Source organism: Leishmania infantum, chromosome 36 (genome assembly GCF_000002875.2).
Source record: "Leishmania infantum JPCM5 genome chromosome 36".
NCBI lineage: Eukaryota > Euglenozoa > Kinetoplastea > Trypanosomatida > Trypanosomatidae > Leishmania > Leishmania infantum.
Genome location: NC_009420.2, coordinates 611,039 through 633,424, shown reverse-complemented (window position 1 = coordinate 633,424; position 22,386 = coordinate 611,039). Strand labels below are relative to the sequence as shown.

Below are 22,386 nucleotides of genomic sequence, written 5' to 3'. Positions count from 1 at the left end.
TGATTATTGGGTTCGCGTGTGCTTCACTCTAGGTGTTTGCATATATATATATATGTGTGTGTGTGTGTGTGCGTTGTGTGTACGCGTCGGTTTTTGTGTGCCCCTTTTTGTTTTTGCGATGGGGGAGGGGTGGAGGAAAAAAAAGTGGTCGCGCGAAGGGGAAAGGGAGAGGCACACATCTCGCAGGAGTTTGGTCTTCTTCTTTGTTTCCCGTAACCTCGCCTCTTTTTTTTTACGTTTGCTGTTGTAAGTGAATGCTTACCCCTCTCTCTACCCCTTTCTCGCTGCTCTCCACTCCTCTGTCTCTTCCCTTATCTTTCATGCAGGCTGGACGTTTCTGCTGTCCCCCTCCTCCCCTCTGCTCTCTTTTTCTCCTTGCATGATGAGGTTCGCTCGGCGAGGAAGCAGAGGAAGTCAACAACCACGAAAAAAAAAGAACGAAGAAGTCGGGCAGTCAAGAAGAGGTGTGCGGTGGTGTGTGGGAAGGACCAACAGGAAGATGAGCCAGCACACGCGAACGTACGCACAGGGAGACGCATGCACGCGAAGGTCTTAATGGCATAACCAAGCAAATGCATACGAAAACACACACACACACAAGGCAGAAAGAGCATAGCAAGGAATGACGCTGTCATTCAGTGGCATCGGAGATCGAAACATCCGCGTTCTTGCCCGAAAAAAAAAACGAGAAGGGGCCGCAATGAGACACTGGAATGGGGTAGGAGGCAACACCACAGGGGTAGGACAGCGACGGATGCGAAGCTAGAGGGAGAAGCCAGTGCATGAGGTACGCATTAAGGAGGAGAAGGAGGTGTCGGCATCTGCGCTCGAGTTTGTGGCGCACATTGCTTCTGCTCTCTCTTCCTGTTTCCTTCATGCCACAGGCTGCCTCTCTCTGCCTCTCTCTCTCGCTGCGTACCGTTCTCGAGCTCCGCGAGGTCTACCCCCTCTGCCCTATGGCCCATTGCTCTTTGCTTCTCTGTCGCTGCGCGACCACATCCGGCACGACTAGGTGCGCGAACAGCACCAAACGATAGGGAAAAAGGGGCGCCTATGCGTAGACGGGGTGGCTGTCCCTGAAGTGCTGGCAACAGCCTCTGGCCTCCACCTTTCACGGACTGTGTGCTTCTTGTTTGCCGTGTGTGTGCTCTCAAACACGGGCATCACTCTGCATTGACGACATTTTGCGTGTTGTTTTTTGTTGTTGCTGCTCCACGGACGCTGCCGAAGGAAACGCACAAAACGGCCAAAAAACAGAACGCCACAGCAGTAACAAAAAGAAGAGGAGAAGGCCCACCTCTTCTTGATGGGAGAGAGGGATGCCAGCTCTTCTGTGTCTGTGCATGTGCACGTGCCGATAGCCCGCCATCTCGCTCAAACCTCTCTGCTCCTCCCCTGTGCTCTTTGGTTCTTGCCTCGCACCTAAACACACCTACACGCACACGCATGCCGACAAATGATACTTGCGCGGCGTTGAATAACCACCCTGGCCACCATCCACCTCGTGCAGTGTGTAGCTCGTACGTGTACGTTGATCATAGGCCATTTCATTTTGTTGTTGTTTGATTGCTTGTTTCACCTCTCACTGCCTTTGCTTCTGCCTCTGGTGCTTAGTTTTGCCATCGCCACGTGTTGGTTGAGCTGTGCGGGTGCCTTGGGCTGTGCGCCAGCGGGACCTCCTTTGGCTTCTCTTCCCTGCGCTCTTTTCGTTATCTTCCCTCTTGTGCGTGCACGGGAGCGAGAAAGAGGGAAACACTTTGTGTCTCGCTCACCACGCCTCTCTCCCCCTACACAGCTTAGCGAGAGGAGCAGCAGAACGAGCACCGCAAACGCTGCGGCATCCACCCCTACCCCAAAGGCAAAACCATACATACCTCCTCCCTCCTCCACACAGAGAACAGGCAGACACGATTCAGGGCTGACGACGGGCGACTTCCTTATTTTCTTTCGACTTCAACGTCATTTTCCTTTTCGTTGTTCTTCCCCCCCCTCCGCGCGCACGTGTGTGTACTGCCTTTGCATTTCTTCTGATTACCTGCTTTGGAGCTCCTAGTGTGCTGTTCCCATCGTGTCCTTCCCCCACTCCTCTCCCCCGGCTCACACCCACACTCACGCATACAGCGAACAGGGCGCGTGCTGCTGCTCAGCAGGCCAAACAAACAGAAAAAAAAAAGGAAAGGCAAGATGGACTCTCCTTCGATTTCTGCGGAGGTCTTTCAGCTCAACTCGGTCTCAGGTGGCCTCCGCCCGGGCTCCATTTCCTTCAAGAATGTCACCTTAGAGAGCGAGAAGTATGTCTGCGTCCGCGATGTTCAGGGCGACGGGCCGACGTCACTCGTCATTGTCGATCTCGAGAAGCGCGAGAGCATTCGAAACAATGTCAAGGATGCGGAGTCATGCATCATGAACCCCAAGTCGAAGATCCTGGCACTACGCAGCGGCCGCAATCTGCAGGTGTTCGACGTGGACGCCTCGCGGCGGCTTAAGGCGACGCTCTTTCATGAGGATGTTGCGTACTGGCGCTGGATCGACGACCGCACCCTCGGCGTTGTGACGGCAAAGGCAGTCTACCACTGGAGCCTCGACACCGCCGCCGACGACGCGCCGCAGCACATCTTCGACCGAAGCGCGGACTACGACAGCAGTGTGCAGGTGCTCTCATACCGCAGCGACGAGCAGAAGAAATGGCTCGTCGTGACTGGTGTGGCGCGTGACCCATCGGGTATCATGGTGGGCAAGGCGCTGCTGTACAGCGTCGAGAACCGCAGCAGTCGCGTGCTCGACGGCCATGCGTGCTGCTTCATCTCCACCTCCACTCCATCCGAGCCTCGCAAGTGCAATGTGATGTGCCTCGCCTGGAACAGCCCGCAGCAAGGCGGCCAGGTCATGATCATGGAGCTGCCGACCGGCTCCAAGACAGATTTGTCGATGCTGCGGCGGGTTTACAGCGTAAACATTCAGCCCGGCGACTTCCCGGTCGCCATGAACGTCTCGGACCGCCACAAGCTGTTGACCGTGGCGACGAGCCGGGGCAGCTTTGCGCTGATGGACATCTTCACCGGAACCATCCTGGTAGAGCAGCAGTTTTCGAGCTCGGTGGTGTTTTGCGGCGCAGCCGACAACAAGGTCGGCGGCGTGTTGTGCGTCAACAACCAGGGCGCCGTCATGCGCATCGGCCCCAACGACAACGGTATCATCGGCTTTGTCAAGAACCGCATGCACAACGCCGAGCTGGCCCTGCGCATCGCCTCCACGGCGAACCTGGGCGGCGTCGACGATCTCTTCAAGGTGCAGCTGGACAACTTCCTTCGCAATGGCAACGTCGAGGAGGCCGTCCGCATGTGCCTGCGTGCCCCAGGGAACTCGCTGCGCACCCGCGAGATTCTCATGCGTTTCATGCAAATGCCGCAGCAACCGGGCCAGCCGCCGGCTATCTCGACCTACTTCAAGATCGCGCTGGCGGAGACGAGCCTGAACGAGTGCGAGTCTGTCGAACTTGCGCGCGCGGTGGTGCCCAAGGGCGGCATCGGCTACGTGAAGCAGCAGTTTGAAGAGGGAAAGCTGACGGCCTCCGAGGAGCTCGGCGACCTGGTGCAGCAGGCGGACTCCAACATGGCGCTGAAGATCTTCCACCAGGGCAATGCCCACACCAAGGTGCTGAACTTGCTGCTGCAGCGCAACGAGACGCAGAAGGCGGTGGAGTACTGCAAGCGCGCGAACTTCTCGCCGGATTGGCGTGTCATCATGAACAACTTTATCCGAGTTGCGCCGCAGGACGCCGTCAACCTTGGCTTGATGCTGTACCGAGAGATGGGCGATAGGCCGGTGCTCACCGCGGATGAGGTGGTGGACATGTTCGTGTCGGCCCAGCAGATTCAGCAGGCGACCGAGTTCCTTCTGGAGATCCTCCGCGACCACAATGACGAGTCGACCATGGAGCTGCAAACGAAGCTGCTCGAGATGAACCTCAAGTACTCACATCCATCCGTCGCCGATAAGATCTTCGTCCGCAAGATCTGCCAGTGCTACGACGGCATGAAGCTGGCGCCGCTTTGCGAGCGCGCTGGTCTGCACCAGCACGCGATTGACTGCTACATAATGGCTCAGAAGCAGGACTCCGACCTCAACAACCTCGCCAGCATCCGCCGCTGCCTGCAGCAGCTGCAGAACTTCAACCCCGAGTGGCTCGTGGACTTTTTCGGCAAGCTCAACAAGCAGGACAGCCTCAAGTGCCTCGAGGATCTCTGCACCAACTCGCGCCACAACTTCAAGGTTATTGTGCAGGTGGCCACCAAGTACAGTGACGCCCTCGGCGCCGCCGACCTCATCGACCTATTCCTCGAGCACAGCCTGTACGACGTCCTCTACTACTATCTCGGGGCCGTGGTGCCGTACACGCGTGATGCCGAGGTGCACTTCCGCTACATCGAGGCCGCTGCTGAGATGGGCCAAATGCAGGAGCTGGAGCGCATGACCCGCGAGAGCCCGTGCTACGACGCCGAGCGGACGAAGAACTACCTTAAGAGCAAGAAACTGACGGACATGTGGCCCTTCATCAACGTGTGCGATCAGCACAACATGGTGAACGAGATGGTGCACTACCTGGTGGAGACGGGCAACGAGAGCTGCATAGAGCAGTACCTGACGCGGCGAAGCCCCGGTAAGACGCCGCAGGTGGTGCAGGCCCTGATCGAGTGCAACGTGAGCGAGGAGTTCATCAAGAACATGCTCACGGCGGTTGGGACGATGTGCCCCATTGAAGAACTTGTTGACTGTGTGGAGGAGGTGGGCCGGCTGCACCTCATCAAGCAATGGCTCGAGGACCGCCGCAGCGAGAAGAAGACGGACAAGGCGCTGTACAACGCGCTGGCCAAGATCTACGTCGACATTGGCCAGAGCCCCGAGCAGTTCCTGTCGGAAAACGAGTATTACGATTCGCAGGTGGTGGGCAAGTACTGCGAAACGCGCGACCCCAACCTCGCGTACATCGCGTATTGCCGCGGCCACTGCAGCGAGATGATGATCGACCTCTGCCACCGCAACGGCATGCACAAGCAGCTGGCCCGCTACCTGGTGAAAGAGCAGAACCTTGATCTATGGGCGAGCGTGCTGGGGCAGAACTCGGCGGAGCGGCAGCAGCTTATTGAGTCGGTGCAGCAGATCGCGCTGCCAGAGAGTGAGTCGAGCGAGGAGGTGAGCACGACGGTGCGCGCCTTCATGAACGCCAATCTGACGGAGGAGCTCACCTCGCTGCTGGGCCAGATTGTGGTGCACGGCCGCTTCCGCAGGAACCGCTTCCTCGAGAATCTTCTGATCATGTCTGCGGTGCGTGCCCGCAAGGATAAGGTGATGGAGTACGTGACAACGCTGGAGGACTACGACGCCAAGGACATTGCGCACGTCGCCTCGGGCGCCGGCATGCATGAGATCGCGTTTGTTGTATACACGCGCCACAACATGCAGAAGGAGGCCATCACGGTGCTCCTGCAGGACATGAACGACGTTTCGCGCGGCCGCGCCTTTGCCCAAAAGACGGACGCTGCCGTCGTGTGGTCTGTGCTAGGTGAGTACCTGGTAAAGCAGGACGAGGTGCACGAGGGTATCGAGTGCCTTATTAGGGCGAAGAACCCCGACCTCGTTGTCGAGGTGACGTCTGCGGCGGAGCGCACGAACCAGTTCGGCGACCTGATCAAGTACCTTACGATGGCCCGCCAGTGCTCGCGCGCAAAAGACAACAAGATTGACACGGCGCTCGTCATCACGTACGCCAAGACGGGCCGCCTCGAGGAGCTGGAGGAGTTCCTAAAGGAGACGCACAACGTCAAGATCGGCGCCATTGCCGACAAGTGCTTCCAGGACAAGCTGTACGAGTCGGCGCGCGTGCTGTACACCGTGGCGAACAACTACGCTCGCGTGGCGTCGACGGAGGTGATGCTGAGCAACCTGTCCGCCGCCGTAGAGGCGGCTAAGAAGGCCAAGTCGATCCACACGTACAAGGAGGTCAACCTGGCATGCATCGAGGCTGGGGATCTGAAGCTGGCTGGGGTCTGCGCCGTCCCAGTGGTGCTCAAGGCGGAGGAGGTGAGTGGCATGTGCAACCGCTACGAAAGCCGCGGCCTCTGGGAGGAGCTATTCTCGGTGCTCAGGAACGCCTCTAGCCATCAGGGTGCGCACATGTCTATCTTCACCGAGATGGGCGTCTTGCTGGCCAAGTATCGGCCCGAGAAGCTCATGGAGCACGTGAACATGTACGCGAAGAAGATCAACACGCACAAGATGATTACCGTCTGCGAGCAGTATCACCACTGGGTCGTGCTGCGTGTGCTGCACATCAACAACGAGGATTGGCTGGCTGCGACCAACTCGATGATGCAGCACCACGCAGACGCCTTCGACCACGAGATCTTCAAGGACGCGGTGAGCCACCTCGGCGCCAGCGATCTCCTGTACACCGCGATTGGCTTCTACCTCAAGACGCACCCGGAGCAGCTGAACGACTTCCTGTCCTCCATCTTCAAGCGCGTGGATCCGGAGCGGGTGATGACGGAGACGAAGAAGGTGGCACCTATTCACGTGATTCGCACCTACCTCGAGGCCGCGCAGGAGCGCAACGCCAAGAAGGTGAACGAGGCCCTCAACAACCTCTACATCGAGGAGGAAGACTTCAAGGCGCTGCGCCACTCCGTCGAGACGTACAACAACTTCGACTCGGAGGAGCTGTCGTCGCGGCTAGAGAAGATGGAGCTCTTTGAGTTCCGCAAGATCGCTCTGCTGCTGCACCGCAAGAACAAGCGCTATTCGCACGCCGTCGCGGTGGCCAAGGAGAACGAGCTGTTCGAGGAGGCCATCGACACGGCAGCCGAGAGCGGCGACAGCGAGCTGGTGAGCAGCCTGCTGGACTACTTCGTGAAGGACTATCCCGAGTGTTTTGCCGCGTGCCTCTACACATGCTACGACCTGCTGAAGCCGGCGACGGTGTTGCAGAAGGCGTGGCTGAATCAGCGAACGGAGATGGCGATGCCGTACATGATTCAGGTGCTCCAGGACTACTCGAACAAGATCGAAAAAATGGAGAAGTCGATGATGGACGCGCAGACTGCGGCGAAGGACGCGGCTCGTCGCGCCGGTCCAGTGCAGGGGCCCGGCTCTGTGCCGCTAATGATCGAGCAGGGTGGCGGCATGCCGATGAACGGGATGCCGGTCGGTGCACCGCCGCAGTTGGGCTTTGGCATGCCGCCTCAGTTCGGATCTGGCCGGCCTTTCTAGAAGTCTCTGTGTGGATGTGCATGCATCTGTGTGTGCGCTGACCTTGGATAGACATGCACGCATCGCTGAGGATGCGTCGACAGAGTGTCGTTGGCGTTTTTTTTTCCCTCTTGCTGACCACGGATTCTGTAAGTGCGTTCCCAGACCCGTATCCCCGCTTCTCTCCTACATGCCCACCTCCCGCTCTTCTCCCGTTTACGATAACCTTCTCGTTCACGTCTGCATCAGCGTACGCGTCGCCGCCCTTGTGCGTTTCTTCTTTTTTTCTTATGATGTCTCTCCGCTGCGTTTTTTTTTTACCGTTAGTCTCTCTCTCTCATGTTCACTCCATTTTTTTTCTATTTATCGCTGTTGGGCTCATTCGATTCGTTGTTGTTTTTGCGTTGTTGGTCGACTTTGTATGGGTGTTTTTGTGTCATCTACATACATCTATAGATAGATCCATCTGTGCATCTATCTATCGATGTATGTAGAGGTATTTCTTGTTTTTCTTTCCTCTGTCTCTTCTTGGCTGTAGTTGGCTTTCTCCGCCTTTAGCGTTACTTGTGACTTGCTTTCGTCGTCTCGTTCTCTGCGCTGCCGTTATCTGTTCTTCCTTCCCTCCCCTCATGGCTGTTGTTGCTCTCTCTATCCCTGCGTTGGAGTGGGGGTTAGGGGCTCGTTGACACTCGGCCGTACGCGGTTCTATTCCCATCCACCTCTTCTTTCTCAACACGACAGCTACCCCACTGGCGCTCTCTGGCTCTCTCTCTTCACTGTTTTCTCCCCTCTTCCTATCCTACTCGTAGTTTGTGGACCGTAGTGGTAGGCATAATGGTCGGCGCGGGCTTGTTTGCTCGTGTATTGACTGGGTGTCGTTCTCTCGATTCTCATATTATTGACACTGCTTCTCGGCCATGTGATTGGTATGCCTCTGTGTCCCTGAGTGGGGAATAGAGGTGAAGGGGCAGCAGCGGCAGGCAGCGGTTGAAAAGGGGAGGGGTGTGCATGCGTTTCTGTGCATGGTTGTCGGCTACACTCTTCTGTTGGCAGAGTTGATCCTCCGCTCTTTTTTTATTTCCGCCTCTTCCCGTTTGTTTTTCCTGTACTGCATTTGTGAGAGGGTCCTCGCGGGTTTCGCTTTCGATATTCTCTTTTTCTGTGAGGAGTCCCTGAGGACGGGGGGCGACACCTCAGTGCGTGGTGTCGCAGGGTCCAGCGCCCCCACGCATTGCGTGCGGAAAAAGCCAAGCAGCCCCTCGCCCCTATCCCCTGCCACTGCGGAGCCGCCTCTGGTGGTGGCCGAGCCAAGCGCCTACGGCGTAGCGGAGCCACAGCAATGCATCCCCGCTGATGCCGGGCGGCCATGTCCTGGTGAGCGTGGCGTCGCCGCGCCCTGCGGTCAGCGAACGCGTCCGTGCCGTTCATGTGATGGGCGGAGTGTGGAGGTGGCTCGAAAGGCATCGCGCCCCCGCCCTCACACTGCCCACTGGTGTGGGGGTGCCCGAGCCCGGCCCCGTGGCGGGTGCACCGGGTGGCGACCGGCGCAACGGCCGCTGCTGTGTAAGCGTGTGTGTGTGTGTGAGCACTGTTCGACGCAGCGGCGGTGCCCGGGTGACTGGGTCGGCGCACGGCTGCAGGGCTTGCCCTACCGCTGCATCGCAGCACGCGATGGATGCCTGCGACATGCTCTATACCGTAGAGTTTCTCTCCTTGCTGTATGGCAGTGAAGGGGAACGCTAACGAAAAACATGGCTGCAAAGGAAAGACACGGCTGCCCGTGTGGTGGTGCGACGCTGGCGAGGAAAAGAGCTCATCATTTTAGTGTGCGGTGACGGGCTCGAACGTGTGTGTGGTTGCTTCCGGCGCGCATGTGTGTGTGTCTGTGTGTGTGTGTGTGCCGGTGCTCTGATGTCGACCGCAGCGAAAACCCGAAGCACTTCTCCACTCCTAAAGAAGCCAAAGAAAAGCCTTTTAGCGTTTTACTTTCGTTGTCCTCTCAACCCTCAGTAGGCAAAAAAAAAAACAGATGAAATCCACGTACGCGCGCTCGTTCTCACCTCTGCGCTTCGAGAGACACGGTGACCGACGCAGAAAGACACCTGGAGGCGGATTTCCCCTTCCCCATCTACCCAGACGGGAATCTGGAATCGAGAGCCGCCTCTCCGGACACCGCCCCCCGCTGGTCATGGCTTGAGGAGGTGGAACAGGACGGCACGCAGCTGAATCGACTATGCCTTGCGGTCGTCCAGCGTTTTTCACTCTGGATGGGGTTTCTGCGTGCACACCAGTGACTGTTGGAGGAGAAAATGGTCTGCTTCGTGTGAGAAGGCCGCATCTTCCGTGATTTTTTTTTTGCAGTCGAGCCGAACCAATAAAGGAAGTACAACCCTGCCGGGGAGCTGCAATGCTCTCCGCTGGTGGCTGTGCTTGTGTGCGTAGCAGCTAGGGCCTTTTCACCGACACCGCGCCCCGTCACCCCACCATTTCCTTCCCCAGATGAAAAGGCGAACGTGGACTTTTCCGCGGATGCCCTTCTCTGCACGTTATCATACTCCGCCTCCTCCTTTGCTTGTCTCTACGTCGTTCTCTTCTCCCTCACTTCGCCTGACGCATTACGTGCATTCTCTCTTCTGCTGCACAACACCACCCCCTTGTGCACATGTGCCACACCCCCTTCTCTCTCTTCCTTCACACTCTCCTTTCCTTCACTCTCCCCCGCCGGCCACACGCGTGCACTTGCGCAGATTCCCGCCTTCCCGAGTCTTTCACCGCTCTCTCTCTCTCATTCTTTTCATTCACCTCCTTCCATCATCATGTCCGCTATCACGTGCTACAAGTGTGGTGAGGCCGGCCACATGTCGCGCAGCTGCCCGCGCGCCGCGGTGACCCGCTCTTGCTACAACTGTGGTGAGACCGGCCACATGAGCCGCGACTGCCCCAGTGAGCGGAAGCCGAAGTCGTGCTACAACTGCGGCTCGACCGACCACCTGTCCCGCGAGTGCACGAACGAGGCCAAGGCCGGCGCCGACACCCGCTCTTGCTACAACTGCGGTGGCACGGGCCACATGAGCCGCGACTGCCCGAACGAGCGCAAGCCGAAGTCGTGCTACAACTGCGGCTCGACCGACCACCTGTCCCGCGAGTGCCCGGACCGCCACTAGACACCTGACCCCGAAAACTGTTGTCGGCTCATAAAGGATGCAGAGAATAGGAAATCAATGGTAAGGAAAGGGATGAGTTTCTCTGTCATCGCAGTTAAGTGCATCTCTGCGCTCATGGGCGTCGGCACGAAATCACGCGGGACGAGCGAAACGAAAGCGTAAAAAGCGAGTTTCTCGTGGCGATGGAGGAGCAACGAAGAAGGGAAAAGAATGACGCCGCGTGTGCAGATCATGAGAAGGACGGCGGCGTCCGAGCGACAGGGAAGAGGGTCTCGCGGACGTTTTGGTCGGCTCTGTGGTGGAGGAAGAAAGAAGGCGTGACCACAAAGGTTGGGAGAGATGCGGGCAAAATGCCGAGAAGGACTGGATCGTGAGGTGGAGTGGGAGAAGTGTGAGGGAGGCGCGGTTGATACTGCGAACAACGAGGGAGAGGAGAGACACAGGAGGAGCGCAGTGCCGCGTATAACGAGGAAGCTGCAGCAAGCGCGCCCCAATCGAGAAAAGACAAACTCTGCAGGCTTTATCTTTTCGCTCTTTTCTTTCTTTTCGGTGTTCCCCCCTCCCTCTATGCTCCTTCACCCCACTCTTTCCGTCACTCATCTTCTCTCTGATGTGTTTGGGCCTTTCTCTTGAGCTCCCCACCGCCTCTGATGCAAAATACGAAGACCCACACACGGCTGAGCGCGGCTTTAATTTCCGAGGGTGTTGAAGCTTTTTTTTCTGTTTTCTATGTCTGCTTCGAAGTTCGTGGACTCTTCTCTTTTTGCCTTTTCTGTTCTTGAAGTCGGCAGGTGGAGGGGAGGGGGACTGCAACCACGACGGTTGACCCGCCTTCGGCGCCCGTCTCCCTTTTTCCTCCTTCCCCTTCTCCTTGCCGCGAGACAGCGGCACCTACGCGTCGTTGCTTATAATCGGAAGCACTGGCATCACCAGTCGCACAGAGAAAGGCCGAACACGGGCCACTCCCTTTCCTGAGCGAATGAGTCTCAGACTTACACGCATATGACGCGAAACGACTGGGAAATGCCTCGAAGGCGCAAGCGAGCAACCGGTGCACGTGCGAGCTGGTGGACTGGCGGAGAGGTCTTGCATAATGTGCACGGGCCGCCTGTTTTTTCTGCATTGCTCGTCGTGCTCAAGGGCGATCGCGGAACTGGTGCAGCTCTCTCGCTTTCTCGTGTTCTTTGGCGTCTTTTGGCCTTTTCGGTGCTACCGTACGTGCTTGGGGTCTGCAGTTGAGGGAGAGAAGGCGCGTGTGTGTGTGTTTAGGAGGAGGGGGAGGGGTAGTATTGACGAGGGCTTCTTCCCAGCGTGCGTGTAATATACGTGCTGCTATGGCGGTGAGGTTGCGCCACGACGAAGCGAGGGCGGTAGAAGGTCAGGAGGGGAACATTAGAAGCAAATACGCGTGGAAAAGAGGCGCACTTAGGTGGTGTGCTTCGGCGTCTGCCGACGCGCCTCCTTTTTCTCCTTTATAGCCTTCTTCTGCCCTTCTTTGTTTTAAGTCCTGCTCATGACACGTACTCGACTGCCCCCCCCCCTCCCTCCCTTCTCTCTCCCCGTCTGTTGTGTCTTTCGAGGCTTCCGGCGCTTGCCCTCTTTTCCTTTGTTTTCTGCGTAACCCTTTTTTGTCTTTTTTAAAGGTTTCCTTGCCCTCTGCGGACCTCACATCGTAATCCCGCACTCCGGTACAAGCGGAAAGGCACTCAAGCAAACAAAGAAGGGCGGGGCGCGCGCCTCTCTCTTCCCTCGCCGCCTTTTGGTTTCTGTTTTTTTTTTCGCGTATGTCTTCTTTTCGACAACGCCACCTCGTGTGTGCGTGCGTGCGCCGCTGGTTGCTCACCACGTCGCCGCACCTGCAGTGAATGAGAGAACAGCAAACCCCCTCCCACACGAAAAGAAAAAAAAGCAAATGGAAAGATAAGATCGAAGTAATAACAATCGACAACAAAAAGGAGGAAGAACGCGATGCCAAGACGGGATCGAACCTTGCCCCACCGCCGCCGCCAGCTGATGGGTCTTTCTGTCCCCTCCTGTGGCTGCCACTGCACATGTTTTGTGTGTACGTGTCTCTGTGTGGTGAGTGTGGGCATGCATGCGAGTGACTCGCACAAGCTGACTCGCATACCCGGCCATCCCATCCCCTCTGGTCTGGTCACGTTTCTTCTTTTGTTTTGAGTGCCGTTGTCTTCAATGTTTTTTTTTTTTTTCGGTCTGGCTGAGGTGCGCTGCGCAGGGCGGCTCCTGTTCACAGAGTGCGTTCCCTCCTTCACTTGTGTTTTCCGCCAATGCTCTACAGACGTCTCTCTCTCCCTGTGTGCTTGTGTGTAGTTGGCGCGGAATGCACACGGTGCGGTCTGAATAAGCGCGCCCCCGCGAGACGGAGCTGAGCGATATGCAACAGTGCGCAACGAGAAAAGAAAGAAAGTGAGCGAGGATGAGAGCGCGTGAGCGGATCTCTGCATCTGAGGAAGGAGGACGAAGAGGGGGAGGACTGCACGCCGCAGGCGCTGTTCTCTTTTAAGAACGTATCGGGATATCGAAAGTCGAAAAAAAAAAGCTGCCCCGCCCCACCCCCGTTTTCCCACATGCTCAGTTGCGCTCCTGTCCTGCATTCCTGCTATTTTCGCGTCTCCAGTCCGTCTAACAGAAAAGGAAAATTTCTTTCTAGTCGGACGAAAAGAAGGATGGAAAAGAGAGGCCATGATGGACATTTTCGCGAGAGGGATCAGCGGCGTGATGTGGTGTGTTTGGCTTTTTTTTCGCTTAGCCTTCTCCCTTCTCCCCCTCTCTCCTCTACAGCGCGAAGAGAGACATGCTTGGCCTTTGTCTTAATCGGAACTAAAATCGAGACAAAAAAGCAAGAGAAAGACTGTGATAAGATCGCACTTTAAACGGCAGTTTTCAAGAAGAATGCTTTGGGGAGGTGCGGCCGTGTACACAGAAAAGTACGCGCCTCACTTTCTCATGCTGAAACGCGATGAGCCACTTGGGCCATCTCGCGGCTTTCGTGGGCTTTCGGCGTGCGCGCTGAGTCCTTTTCGGCATAACTGCCGTCACACACGGCAACACTGCATTACTGGCATTTCTGTGATAACGTAGATGCTCTTTTTTCTGCCCACGCTTCTGTTATACACGCAAATGACGCACTCGCTCACATGCACCCTCTCCTTTCCATCATCTCTTCGCCTTTTTCTCGGTTTCTCAATCTTTCTGTTTGTCTTGAATGGACGCCACACCCCCTTCTCTCTCTTCCTTCACACTCTCCTTTCCTTCACTCTCCCCCGCCGGCCACACGCGTGCACTTGCGCAGATTCCCGCCTTCCCGAGTCTTTCACCGCTCTCTCTCTCTCTCGCTCGCTCTCTCTCTCTCATTCTTTTCATTCACCTCCTTCCATCATCATGTCCGCTATCACGTGCTACAAGTGTGGTGAGGCCGGCCACATGTCGCGCAGCTGCCCGCGCGCCGCGGCGACCCGCTCTTGCTACAACTGTGGTGAGACCGGCCACATGAGCCGCGACTGCCCCAGTGAGCGGAAGCCGAAGTCGTGCTACAACTGCGGCTCGACCGACCACCTGTCCCGCGAGTGCACGAACGAGGCCAAGGCCGGCGCCGACACCCGCTCTTGCTACAACTGCGGTGGCACGGGCCACCTGAGCCGCGACTGCCCGAACGAGCGCAAGCCGAAGTCGTGCTACAACTGCGGCTCGACCGACCACCTGTCCCGCGAGTGCCCGGACCGCCACTAGACGCATGGTGCAAGGGCGGCATTGTGATCCCCCTGTCATGTGTGATGCAGTGTGAGTGTCTTGCCAGAGCATGTGGCTAGCGCTGCGACAAGGATGCGAAAAGGCAGGTTGAAGACAGGGCAGTGGGGAGCGGTGAAGGGGGTATCCCACTGACACCGAAAAACAAAGGAACCCCTCCCTCCCCCCCACAGAAAAGAAAAAAGAGATGCGTGGGAATCACGTGGCGACGAGGAACCGTTAGGGCGATCGCAGCGCAGAGAACCCATCAATCGCCAACACAGGAGAGACTCGTCAATGTGGCACAAGACCAAAAGCAAAGGAAACGGAGCGAAATACACAGCGAGGCACGTTCTTAATGCTATGTCTGTTTAAGTGCGCCGTGCTGACGGCTACGCTTCTCTTCACAGGTGCGCGCACAGGCTGGCGTCCGCCCCACCACTACTCTTTCGCTCTTTTGTTTTGTTTCTTTGTTTTGTGTGCTTTTAGAAATCGCTCGAGGGCCGTGTGTTTTCGCGAGGTGTGCGCGCGCCAACGCTGCGGTAAGTATAAGTGTCCGACGCCTTCCGAGTGTGCACGTCTTCCGCAAAGGATGAGTTTCTCGCGCCATAATATGCATTAAGAAAAGGCGAACGAGAAAAGCAGTCCCCCATCGTTGCTCCTCCCCTTGTTCTTCAGATTTATCTTTTCCGCATGCTAAGAATGGAATGAGTTCTGTTTCATCGTCGCCCTCTCTTGATACAGAGCGAGGATTCTGCATGTGCGTGCGTGCGTGGTCGTAGGAGCGAGGGTGATTTTTGTTTTCCTGCCCTCTCGCGTTCCCCCCCTTCGTGTCGGTATGCGCATGCTACTTGAGCGGCTTTCTCACAATAGCGTTTCCTAGCCGGTGACCCTGTGAAGAGAGCTCATGGGCTGGAGGAGAGCGAACGACGGAAGAGGATGGCGGCGAAGAGGGACAGGATAGAGACAGGTCACCTCCTCCCCCTCCGCACTCCTCACACCTCCCCCCCTTTTCCCACGCATGCAACGAACGCACGCACGCAGACAAACGTAGACACATACACACACACATGCACATACCCTTCGCATTTACAGGAATCAAGCAATGCTTCTTTTCTTTTTTTTTGTTGTTGGTTTTTCATTTTCTCTTCCCTCCTTGGCTGTTCTATGTTTCAGGCGCCTTTAGTTTCCTTCCTTCGTTGGCCCCATATGATGATGTGCGTTGCTGTTTCATTATATATCGAAAAAAGCTTTCTTTTTTTTTAAATAGGATGTCCGGCTTGATTTTGATTTGATGGATTTGGTTTTCTGTGTGTGTCTCTTTCTCTCTCTCTCTGTGTGTGTGTATGTATGCCTGTGTATTTGGATTTTTGTCTTGTTTTGTTTTGTTCATAACGGTGAGGTGCCTCAGGCAACACATACACCTCACGTGCTGTTTCTTGCTCTTCTCCTTTTTTTGTTTCAGTCTGCCTTTTCACCACTATTTTATTTTTTTTTGTTGTTGTTGAAAGGCACCTCAGGAGTTCACAAACCCACAAACTGAAAGGCGAATAAACGAAAACGACGCACATCTCCTGCGTGGCAAATCTGATGGATGCTTTGCCGTGGCGCGCTCCCTCTGCCTTACCGGCCTCTGCTTTTGGGCACGTGAGCTGCCACCCTCGCTCGGTCTCTCTTCATCGCGTGTGTGTGTGTGTGTCATGAGTGGATTCGATGATGCCTCTTTCTCGCTTCACCGCCGCGGACGGCGCAATGAGTCACCGAAAGACCCCTGTTACAGTGCGGCGTACAAGTCGTCCACTCCTTCACTGACACACTTTAAAGCGGGAGAGAGAAGAGGGCAGCAGAGGCTGAAAAAGCAAGATAGCAGGATCTGCGCGCCACGTCGAAGGAAGAATGAGGAGTACTCGAAGCTTGAGGAGTATGCGACTGGGAACCATGTGAAAACTTCTCGCACACTCCATCACTGGCACGTATTCACTGACACGCATTCTCCGACACGCTCTTTCACTCGCATACACAAGAGCTCACGGGGACAACGGAAGCAAAGACAGATGCGCAAACAAAGAGTCAGCGATGACAGCCACAGGAAAAAAAAAGAGCGCAGGCAGTGCGAGAAGGCTCAGCAACAAAGGGAAAAGATCGGATTCAACTGGATGTGATGGGCAGGAAGAGTCTTGTCCCTTCAAGGGCTGAGGAAAGAAGCGAGGAAGGACGGAAGCAACGAAGAGAGGCGCATGGCGGAGGAAGAGGCGGGCTGGGGCACAATGCGAAAGAGAGTGGGCACGTGTGTATGTATGCACCTGCCGTCGGGATGACGGTGACGTGGATCTCCCCGAAAAAAAAAAAGCTTGCCGCTTGTCAGTCTCTCATGCGCGGCTACGTTGTGTGAAGCGTTTGCTTCGCCTCTCCGTTTTGCTTTTCTTTTGTCTACCTTGAACTATATGTGCTCGCACCCCTACTCTGCTCCTCTTTTCCCTCTGTGCCTCTTCCTCTCGTATACGCTCGCGCCTCTTTTTTTGTTCCGATGCTTCATGCTTGTTTGTATTGCTGCGCATCGCCGATGCTTTATAAAAGCGTTTCGCGTATCCGTGTGGCTTGGTGTGTGTGCGTATATATGTATATGAGTGTGCTGGCTTGTGCGTCTCTCCGCGCGCGCGCGTGTGTGTGCCCGAGTTGTTTTTCATGTTTGCATTCGTACTTGTACTCGCAGACCACCACCCGCCCGCTCTTCTCTCCCTTTTTAAATTCTCTTCGTGCTTTTTTTGTCGTCGTTGCTTCTTCTTTTTCCTCGTTGCGTTGCACCTTCTTCGGTGCCCTATCCCCTCCCCGTCGGCTGCTTTCATTTGATCGTGTATGTGCCTTGTTGTTCTTCATCGTTGAGGGCGAGGCTACTCCGCATGGTTGGAATCAAGGCAGTATCCAACGCGGATCGAAAAAGGGGGAGGCATAGGGAGGAAAAAAAAACGGTGCGGCAGATGCTCACAAGAAAAGGCTGAGATGGGCGGGTGGCGAGAGGGTGTCATTCAATCATGACTTGACGTTGCTTCAACAAGTGAGCCTTCGCGTGGACGTACGACACCACGACTCTTTATTTTTTCCCCTTTTTTCCGCGATGGTCGATAACTTCGTAAAGATTGGCGGTAGTTTTGATTTCGTATCCCCTCTCCATCCGTTTCCCTTTGCTGCTGCTGATGTTGTGTGTATGATTTTTTTTTGGTTTCTGCTATTCAGCTGTTATTCCCCACTTTCAGCGGTGACGAAGAGATGGTAGTGCATCCCTCCTCCACCTCCCTCCTCCTTGCACCGCAACCCCTGCCAAGTTTCGCTTCGCCTTCCCCTCTTGAAGGTTTCCCTACTTCACTATCCCTCACGCTCTTCTGTGTGGGGCGCTTTCTGAGGGCACACGTCCGCTTCCGTACGTGGGGGTGCTGTGCTCACGTGGGGCGCCCTACGAGAGCGGGGAACGAGATGGGGAGGGCGTTTGGTGAGACTGAAGGAGCGGCGCGGGGTAGGGACGGAGGACGGCACGAGTAATGCGAGAACGCGTAAGAGTGAGTGAGTGAGCGAATAATGAGGAGTCGGTGGAGGAGGATAAGGGATCGAATGCTGCCGGCCAGGCAAGCCATCACTGCAGTCGTGCAAAGAGTTTTCCTTGTTACCTGCGGTGCTGTATGCTCGTCAGCTGTGCAGACGTGAGCGAAGAAGAAGCGAAGAAGAAGCGACGAAGACGTGAGGTCGAGGAGAGAAGAATAGGAGTGAGAAGCCGAACGAAGGATCAACGGAGTCAAAGAAAAAAAAAGAGAGACGGAAAGAGAAGGAGAGGAAACAGAAAGGATCTTGCAAAGCCCCACTGTCGCTTCAGAACGCCAGGAAATCAACAACAACAAAAAAGGGCGTCGCTTTCGACGCACACGTGAGCGTTTTTTTTTCTCCTTTTTTTTTCGCCCTGGCGTGTGTTGTCTGTTTCGCCTGTGCGCTTGTGCCCCTTTTTTTTTGCTCTCTTTTCCGTCTCTTTTTTTGTTTTCTTTGTGCGCCTGTTTGGTTGGAAACGCGCCCCTCCGGGAAGTGGAGAGAAAAAACGTGCGAAACGGAAGAACATAATGAACACTTGGGAAAAGCGCAAGAGAGGGGCGGCGAGATGGGCTGCCCAAAGGACTACGAGGCGCCTTGCTCTGCACGCAGATAGGCAAACAGACAGACACACACACATACAGCCATATCTAGGGGCAAATGCACATGCATACGCGATGGCATGTATTCTGTATCGGAAGCCTCGAAACAGAGGACTGTCGACATGCCGAGTAGCTCAAGAGCCACTCCTGATTGTCTCGCTATGCGTGTTGCTGCGCGTATGTTTGCGTGTTTCTTTCAACAAAATTTGCTCCTTGCTCATCCCATCTTGCAAGGCCCCTGCCCGTATCAAGCATGTGTTTGTGTCCCGTTCATTATGCGTACATGATCCTGTGTATGTCTTTGTGTACGCTTTTGTGAGTCGCCTTTTTTTTTAGCACGCAAGAAGAAAAAGAGAAGCATCCTCGAGAACACCACCTCAAATAGACACAAGGGCAACAAGGAAAAACATGAGGAAAAGACAAGGTGGGCGAGACGCACAACGAAAAGCGTTACAGAGGGAGGAATGAACACCAAGGCAGAACAGACACACACGCATACACACACACACACACACGCTAACCAATGCACAGAGAGAGAAAACGGAGACTCAACAAGACGAACAGAAGAAAAGCGCATTAAAGAAAAAAAACAGATACAAGTGCGGTACACAATTCGGCAACACCACCAACAACGACGTGTCTTCTTTTTGTGTGTGTGTGCGTGTGCGTGTCGATCTGGACGTTCTTCTCATTCTCTCCGTGGGTGATTCTTTCGCTCCCTCTGCGTTTTGTGTGTTTTCTTTCGCGCCTGCACGGTCCTTGTCTTTTTTCTTTCCGTTTTTTTTTTGGGTGGGGGGTTGCTTGTTTACTTGTTGCGTCTTGTGTCTTGTGTGAGGTGTGTGTGTGTGTGTTTGTGTCTCACTTCCATTTTTCTTCTTGTCGTTGTGCTTTTTTTCTGTTGTTTCTTGTCTCATGCCGACATCGAAAAAGAGAACGCAAACGCAAAAACAAACAAAGAAGGAAGGGCGTCAATCCAATACCGAAGATACAGTCAGAAAGGGCGAAGGACTAGGAGGATGCGAGAGCCGATAGTCGGCCTTCTTTCCCTTTCGGCTACTCTTCAGCTCTCCCTCTCTCCATCCGCGACCTGCCGTGGCGAGGTGCAGTTGGGTGTGCGTGCACGCAGAGTTGCCTGCTTTAGCATGCATGCATTTGCAGCAGCTCACGTTGCACAGGGAATGAGCTGAAAGGCATGCGTGTGTGCGTGCATGCGCGCTTAAATTAGGTGGTGTTACATCGGGTCGCACCCGTTGCCCTACTCACTCCTACGCTGCATCGACTTTCTCCTTTTCTCTCTCTGTCTTGCATCGCCACCATCCACTGCTGCTGTGGCCTTTGTGTCTGCTTCTTTTCCTTGAAGAACTCAAAAAAATTCAACGGCGGCATTCACAGGCCCCTGCTTTCCTTCAAGCCCTCACACACATACACACACACACACACATACAGCCCCTGTAGTGCTTCGGTGCTTCGTCTGCTCCTGTTTGTCTCAGACGAGCCTCGTCCGTCTTGTCGCCCCCGCGTTAACTTGCGTCCTTCCAGTGCAGCCAGCGCTCCCTACCAAAAGCAAATAAAAGAAGCACAAACAAACAGACTCTAGAGAGCTACCCGCAGTGCGTCATGTTCAAGAACGAGTACGATAGCGACATCACGACCTGGAGCCCGACGGGCCGGCTCTTTCAGATCGAGTATGCGAATGAGGCTGTCAACAACGGCTCCGCGACGGTTGGCGTGAAAGGGAGGGACTTTGTCGTGCTCGCCGCACTCAAGCGCAGCCCCGTCGCGGAGCTGTCCTCGTACCAAGAAAAGGTCTTCGAGGTTGACGAGCATGTTGGCATGTCCATCTCGGGCCTCGTGGCGGATGGCCGCGTGCTTGCTCGCTTCCTGCGCACAGAATGCATGAACTACCGCTACATGTATAGCCATGGTATGCCGATGAATCAAATGGCGGACATGATCGGCGAGAAGCACCAGCGCCACATCCAATTCAGCGGCAAGCGTCCTTTCGGCGTTGGCCTGCTGCTTGCTGGTTACGATCGCCAGGGACCGCACCTGTACCAGACGGTGCCGTCCGGTGACGTTTACGACTACAAGGCCACGGCGATGGGCGTGCGCTCGCAGGCGTCCCGCACGTATTTGGAGAAGCATTTCGAGCACTTCACCGACTGCACCCTCGATGAGCTCGTGGCGCACGCACTGAAGGCCCTCGCTTCCGCGACATCGGAGGGCGTGGAGTTGAATGTAAAGAACACCACCATCGCCATCGTAGGCAAGGATACCCCCTTCACCATCTTTGAGGAGGAGAGCGCGCGCAGGTACCTGGATGGGTTCAAGATGCGTCCAGAAGACCGCGTGGCGGCGGCGGACGATGAGGAGGAGGTTCTGCACGAGCAGCCTCTGGACGTCGAGGAATAGACGGTGCCGCCGCGAAGCGGCGCTTGGGATCGCAGGTGTGTGCTGGTGGGTCTGTGGGCTCGGTAAGCGAGAGTTAGAGTGGATGGGAGGGTGTTGCCGTGTCACTCCTTTCTTTTCCTTCCCTCTGAGCTCCTTCGCACCTTGCACACAATGCCCGCACCGTCTTGTGAGTAGGGGGCGTGTGCCAGTCCTCTCTTGCTGTGCACCTCCTTTGTTTCTGTTTTACTTTATTTGTGCTAGCTCCCTTCTTCATTTCATGCGTGTGTGTGTGTGTGTGCCGGAGCAGAGCTTGCCGCTTGACAGCTTGTGACTGTGCAGGGGATGGGGGGCGGAGGGGCAGCGGTGTCTCCTGTTCTGTTCACTTCTTGCTGACTTTGGCCTCTTGGCTCCCTCCCTCTACGTCTACAGTGGGTGTGCCTGTTTCTGCGGTGTTGGCGGCGTGAGCCGGCATTTGATGGAAGCGGCCGAGTTGAAGTTGCGTGTGGGCCTTGCGTGAACCCCCCGCCTCGAGAGGAACGGGGGCGAATCGGAGCAGCATCTCTGCCGCGGGAGAGGGGAGAATGTGGAGGAGGGGGAAGGTGGCGAGGGATCGGATGTGAGACTCGCGTACTTGCCCGAGTGTTCTCCCCTTGTGCAGCATTGCCCGCGCGAAAAAGGCGATCGCCACTGAAATAGTATGCTTTCCGATAGGCGGGTCGGGGGCTGGTGCAATGGGTACAGGCTTCATGGTGCAGGTGTTGTGTGTGGAATATGCCGGTTTTCGTTGCTGCTGTAGCGGTCGGCTCATCGATGTGCTTTAACGCTCTCGCTCTACTCTCTCGTCCCTTCGTGCTGTTTTGCACCACTCTCCCCTACTTCACACGGGAGCGTACAGATCTCTCTCTTGGCTACTTCGCCACAGCTCTGCAGTGGTACAGGAAGCGAGGCTCCTCACAGGATACAACCGCTCTGCTCCTCTCCCGCTCCCCTACTCACACACACCGAGAGGCGCAGTGTCCCTCTTCATTGAAAGCGAAGGCAAAAGCTGAAGATCACAAGAAAACAATAATACAGCGACTCAGATGCCGCGCAAGGCTGCGGCGGCGACCAAGAAGGAGCGGTCACCTAGCGAGAAGAGCGTGTCTAGCGTGGACAGCATCTCGAGCCTTCCGGCCATCAAAGAAGCCCGTACAGAGGATGCGACTGTGGCGGCCGCGCAGGTACCTCCACGTCCACTTTCTCCACCGGCCTCTTCTGCCGCCATGCCAGCTGCTGCCGAGGAGGTTGTTCCTCTTGCCGCACTCGTAGCTGTCAACGTGGACCGCAACGAGGAGGCCAGTTTTGGGCTGCTGAAGGAGCCGGGCCCGCCCTCCGCAGATGTCCGGCGTGCCACAAAGGAGGGCGAGGGCGCGCCTGCCATTCCGACAGATCTGCTGCAGCTACTAAGTGGGTAAGATAAAAACAAAGCCTGCGGCTTGTAAGGTGCGGAGGACAGGTGCGCGTGGTGGTAAATGAATTGCTGCCGCATCGCCGTCGTCGCGTCATGACCGGCAGCAAGACAATGAGTGGACCCGCGCACTTCGGTGCTGATGGGCTGCCCGTTGTGCTGCAGGCGTACTCTCGCGTAGGGATTTCGCCGTGCACTTGTCGCTGCTTTCGGGCGA

At 55.9% G+C, this 22,386-nt stretch overlaps 5 protein-coding genes across 5 annotated transcripts; all 5 read left to right on the top strand.

The window, feature by feature from the left end:
* Positions 1-2,184: 2,184 nt before the first annotated feature.
* On the top strand, positions 2,185-7,266 carry LINJ_36_1700 (putative clathrin heavy chain; the record flags this gene model as incomplete). Its single annotated transcript, XM_001469715.1, has 1 exon — positions 2,185-7,266. One exon carries the CDS (start codon positions 2,185-2,187, stop codon positions 7,264-7,266), a length of 5,082 nt encoding a protein of 1,693 aa, XP_001469752.1.
* Positions 7,267-10,061: 2,795 nt separating this feature from the next.
* On the top strand, positions 10,062-10,409 carry UMSBP2 (universal minicircle sequence binding protein; the record flags this gene model as incomplete). The annotated part of the gene is made up of 1 exon (XM_001469714.1): positions 10,062-10,409. One exon carries the CDS (start codon positions 10,062-10,064, stop codon positions 10,407-10,409), a length of 348 nt encoding a protein of 115 aa, XP_001469751.1.
* Positions 10,410-13,811: 3,402 nt separating this feature from the next.
* On the top strand, positions 13,812-14,159 carry UMSBP1 (putative universal minicircle sequence binding protein; the record flags this gene model as incomplete). Its single annotated transcript, XM_001469713.1, has 1 exon — positions 13,812-14,159. One exon carries the CDS (start codon positions 13,812-13,814, stop codon positions 14,157-14,159), a length of 348 nt encoding a protein of 115 aa, XP_001469750.1.
* Positions 14,160-19,948: 5,789 nt separating this feature from the next.
* LINJ_36_1670 (putative proteasome alpha 1 subunit) lies at positions 19,949-20,743 on the top strand (the record flags this gene model as incomplete). Its single annotated transcript, XM_001469712.1, has 1 exon — positions 19,949-20,743. One exon carries the CDS (start codon positions 19,949-19,951, stop codon positions 20,741-20,743), a length of 795 nt encoding a protein of 264 aa, XP_001469749.1.
* Positions 20,744-21,804: 1,061 nt separating this feature from the next.
* LINJ_36_1660 (conserved hypothetical protein) lies at positions 21,805-22,176 on the top strand (the record flags this gene model as incomplete). The annotated part of the gene is made up of 1 exon (XM_001469711.1): positions 21,805-22,176. One exon carries the CDS (start codon positions 21,805-21,807, stop codon positions 22,174-22,176), a length of 372 nt encoding a protein of 123 aa, XP_001469748.1.
* Positions 22,177-22,386: the final 210 nt, after the last annotated feature.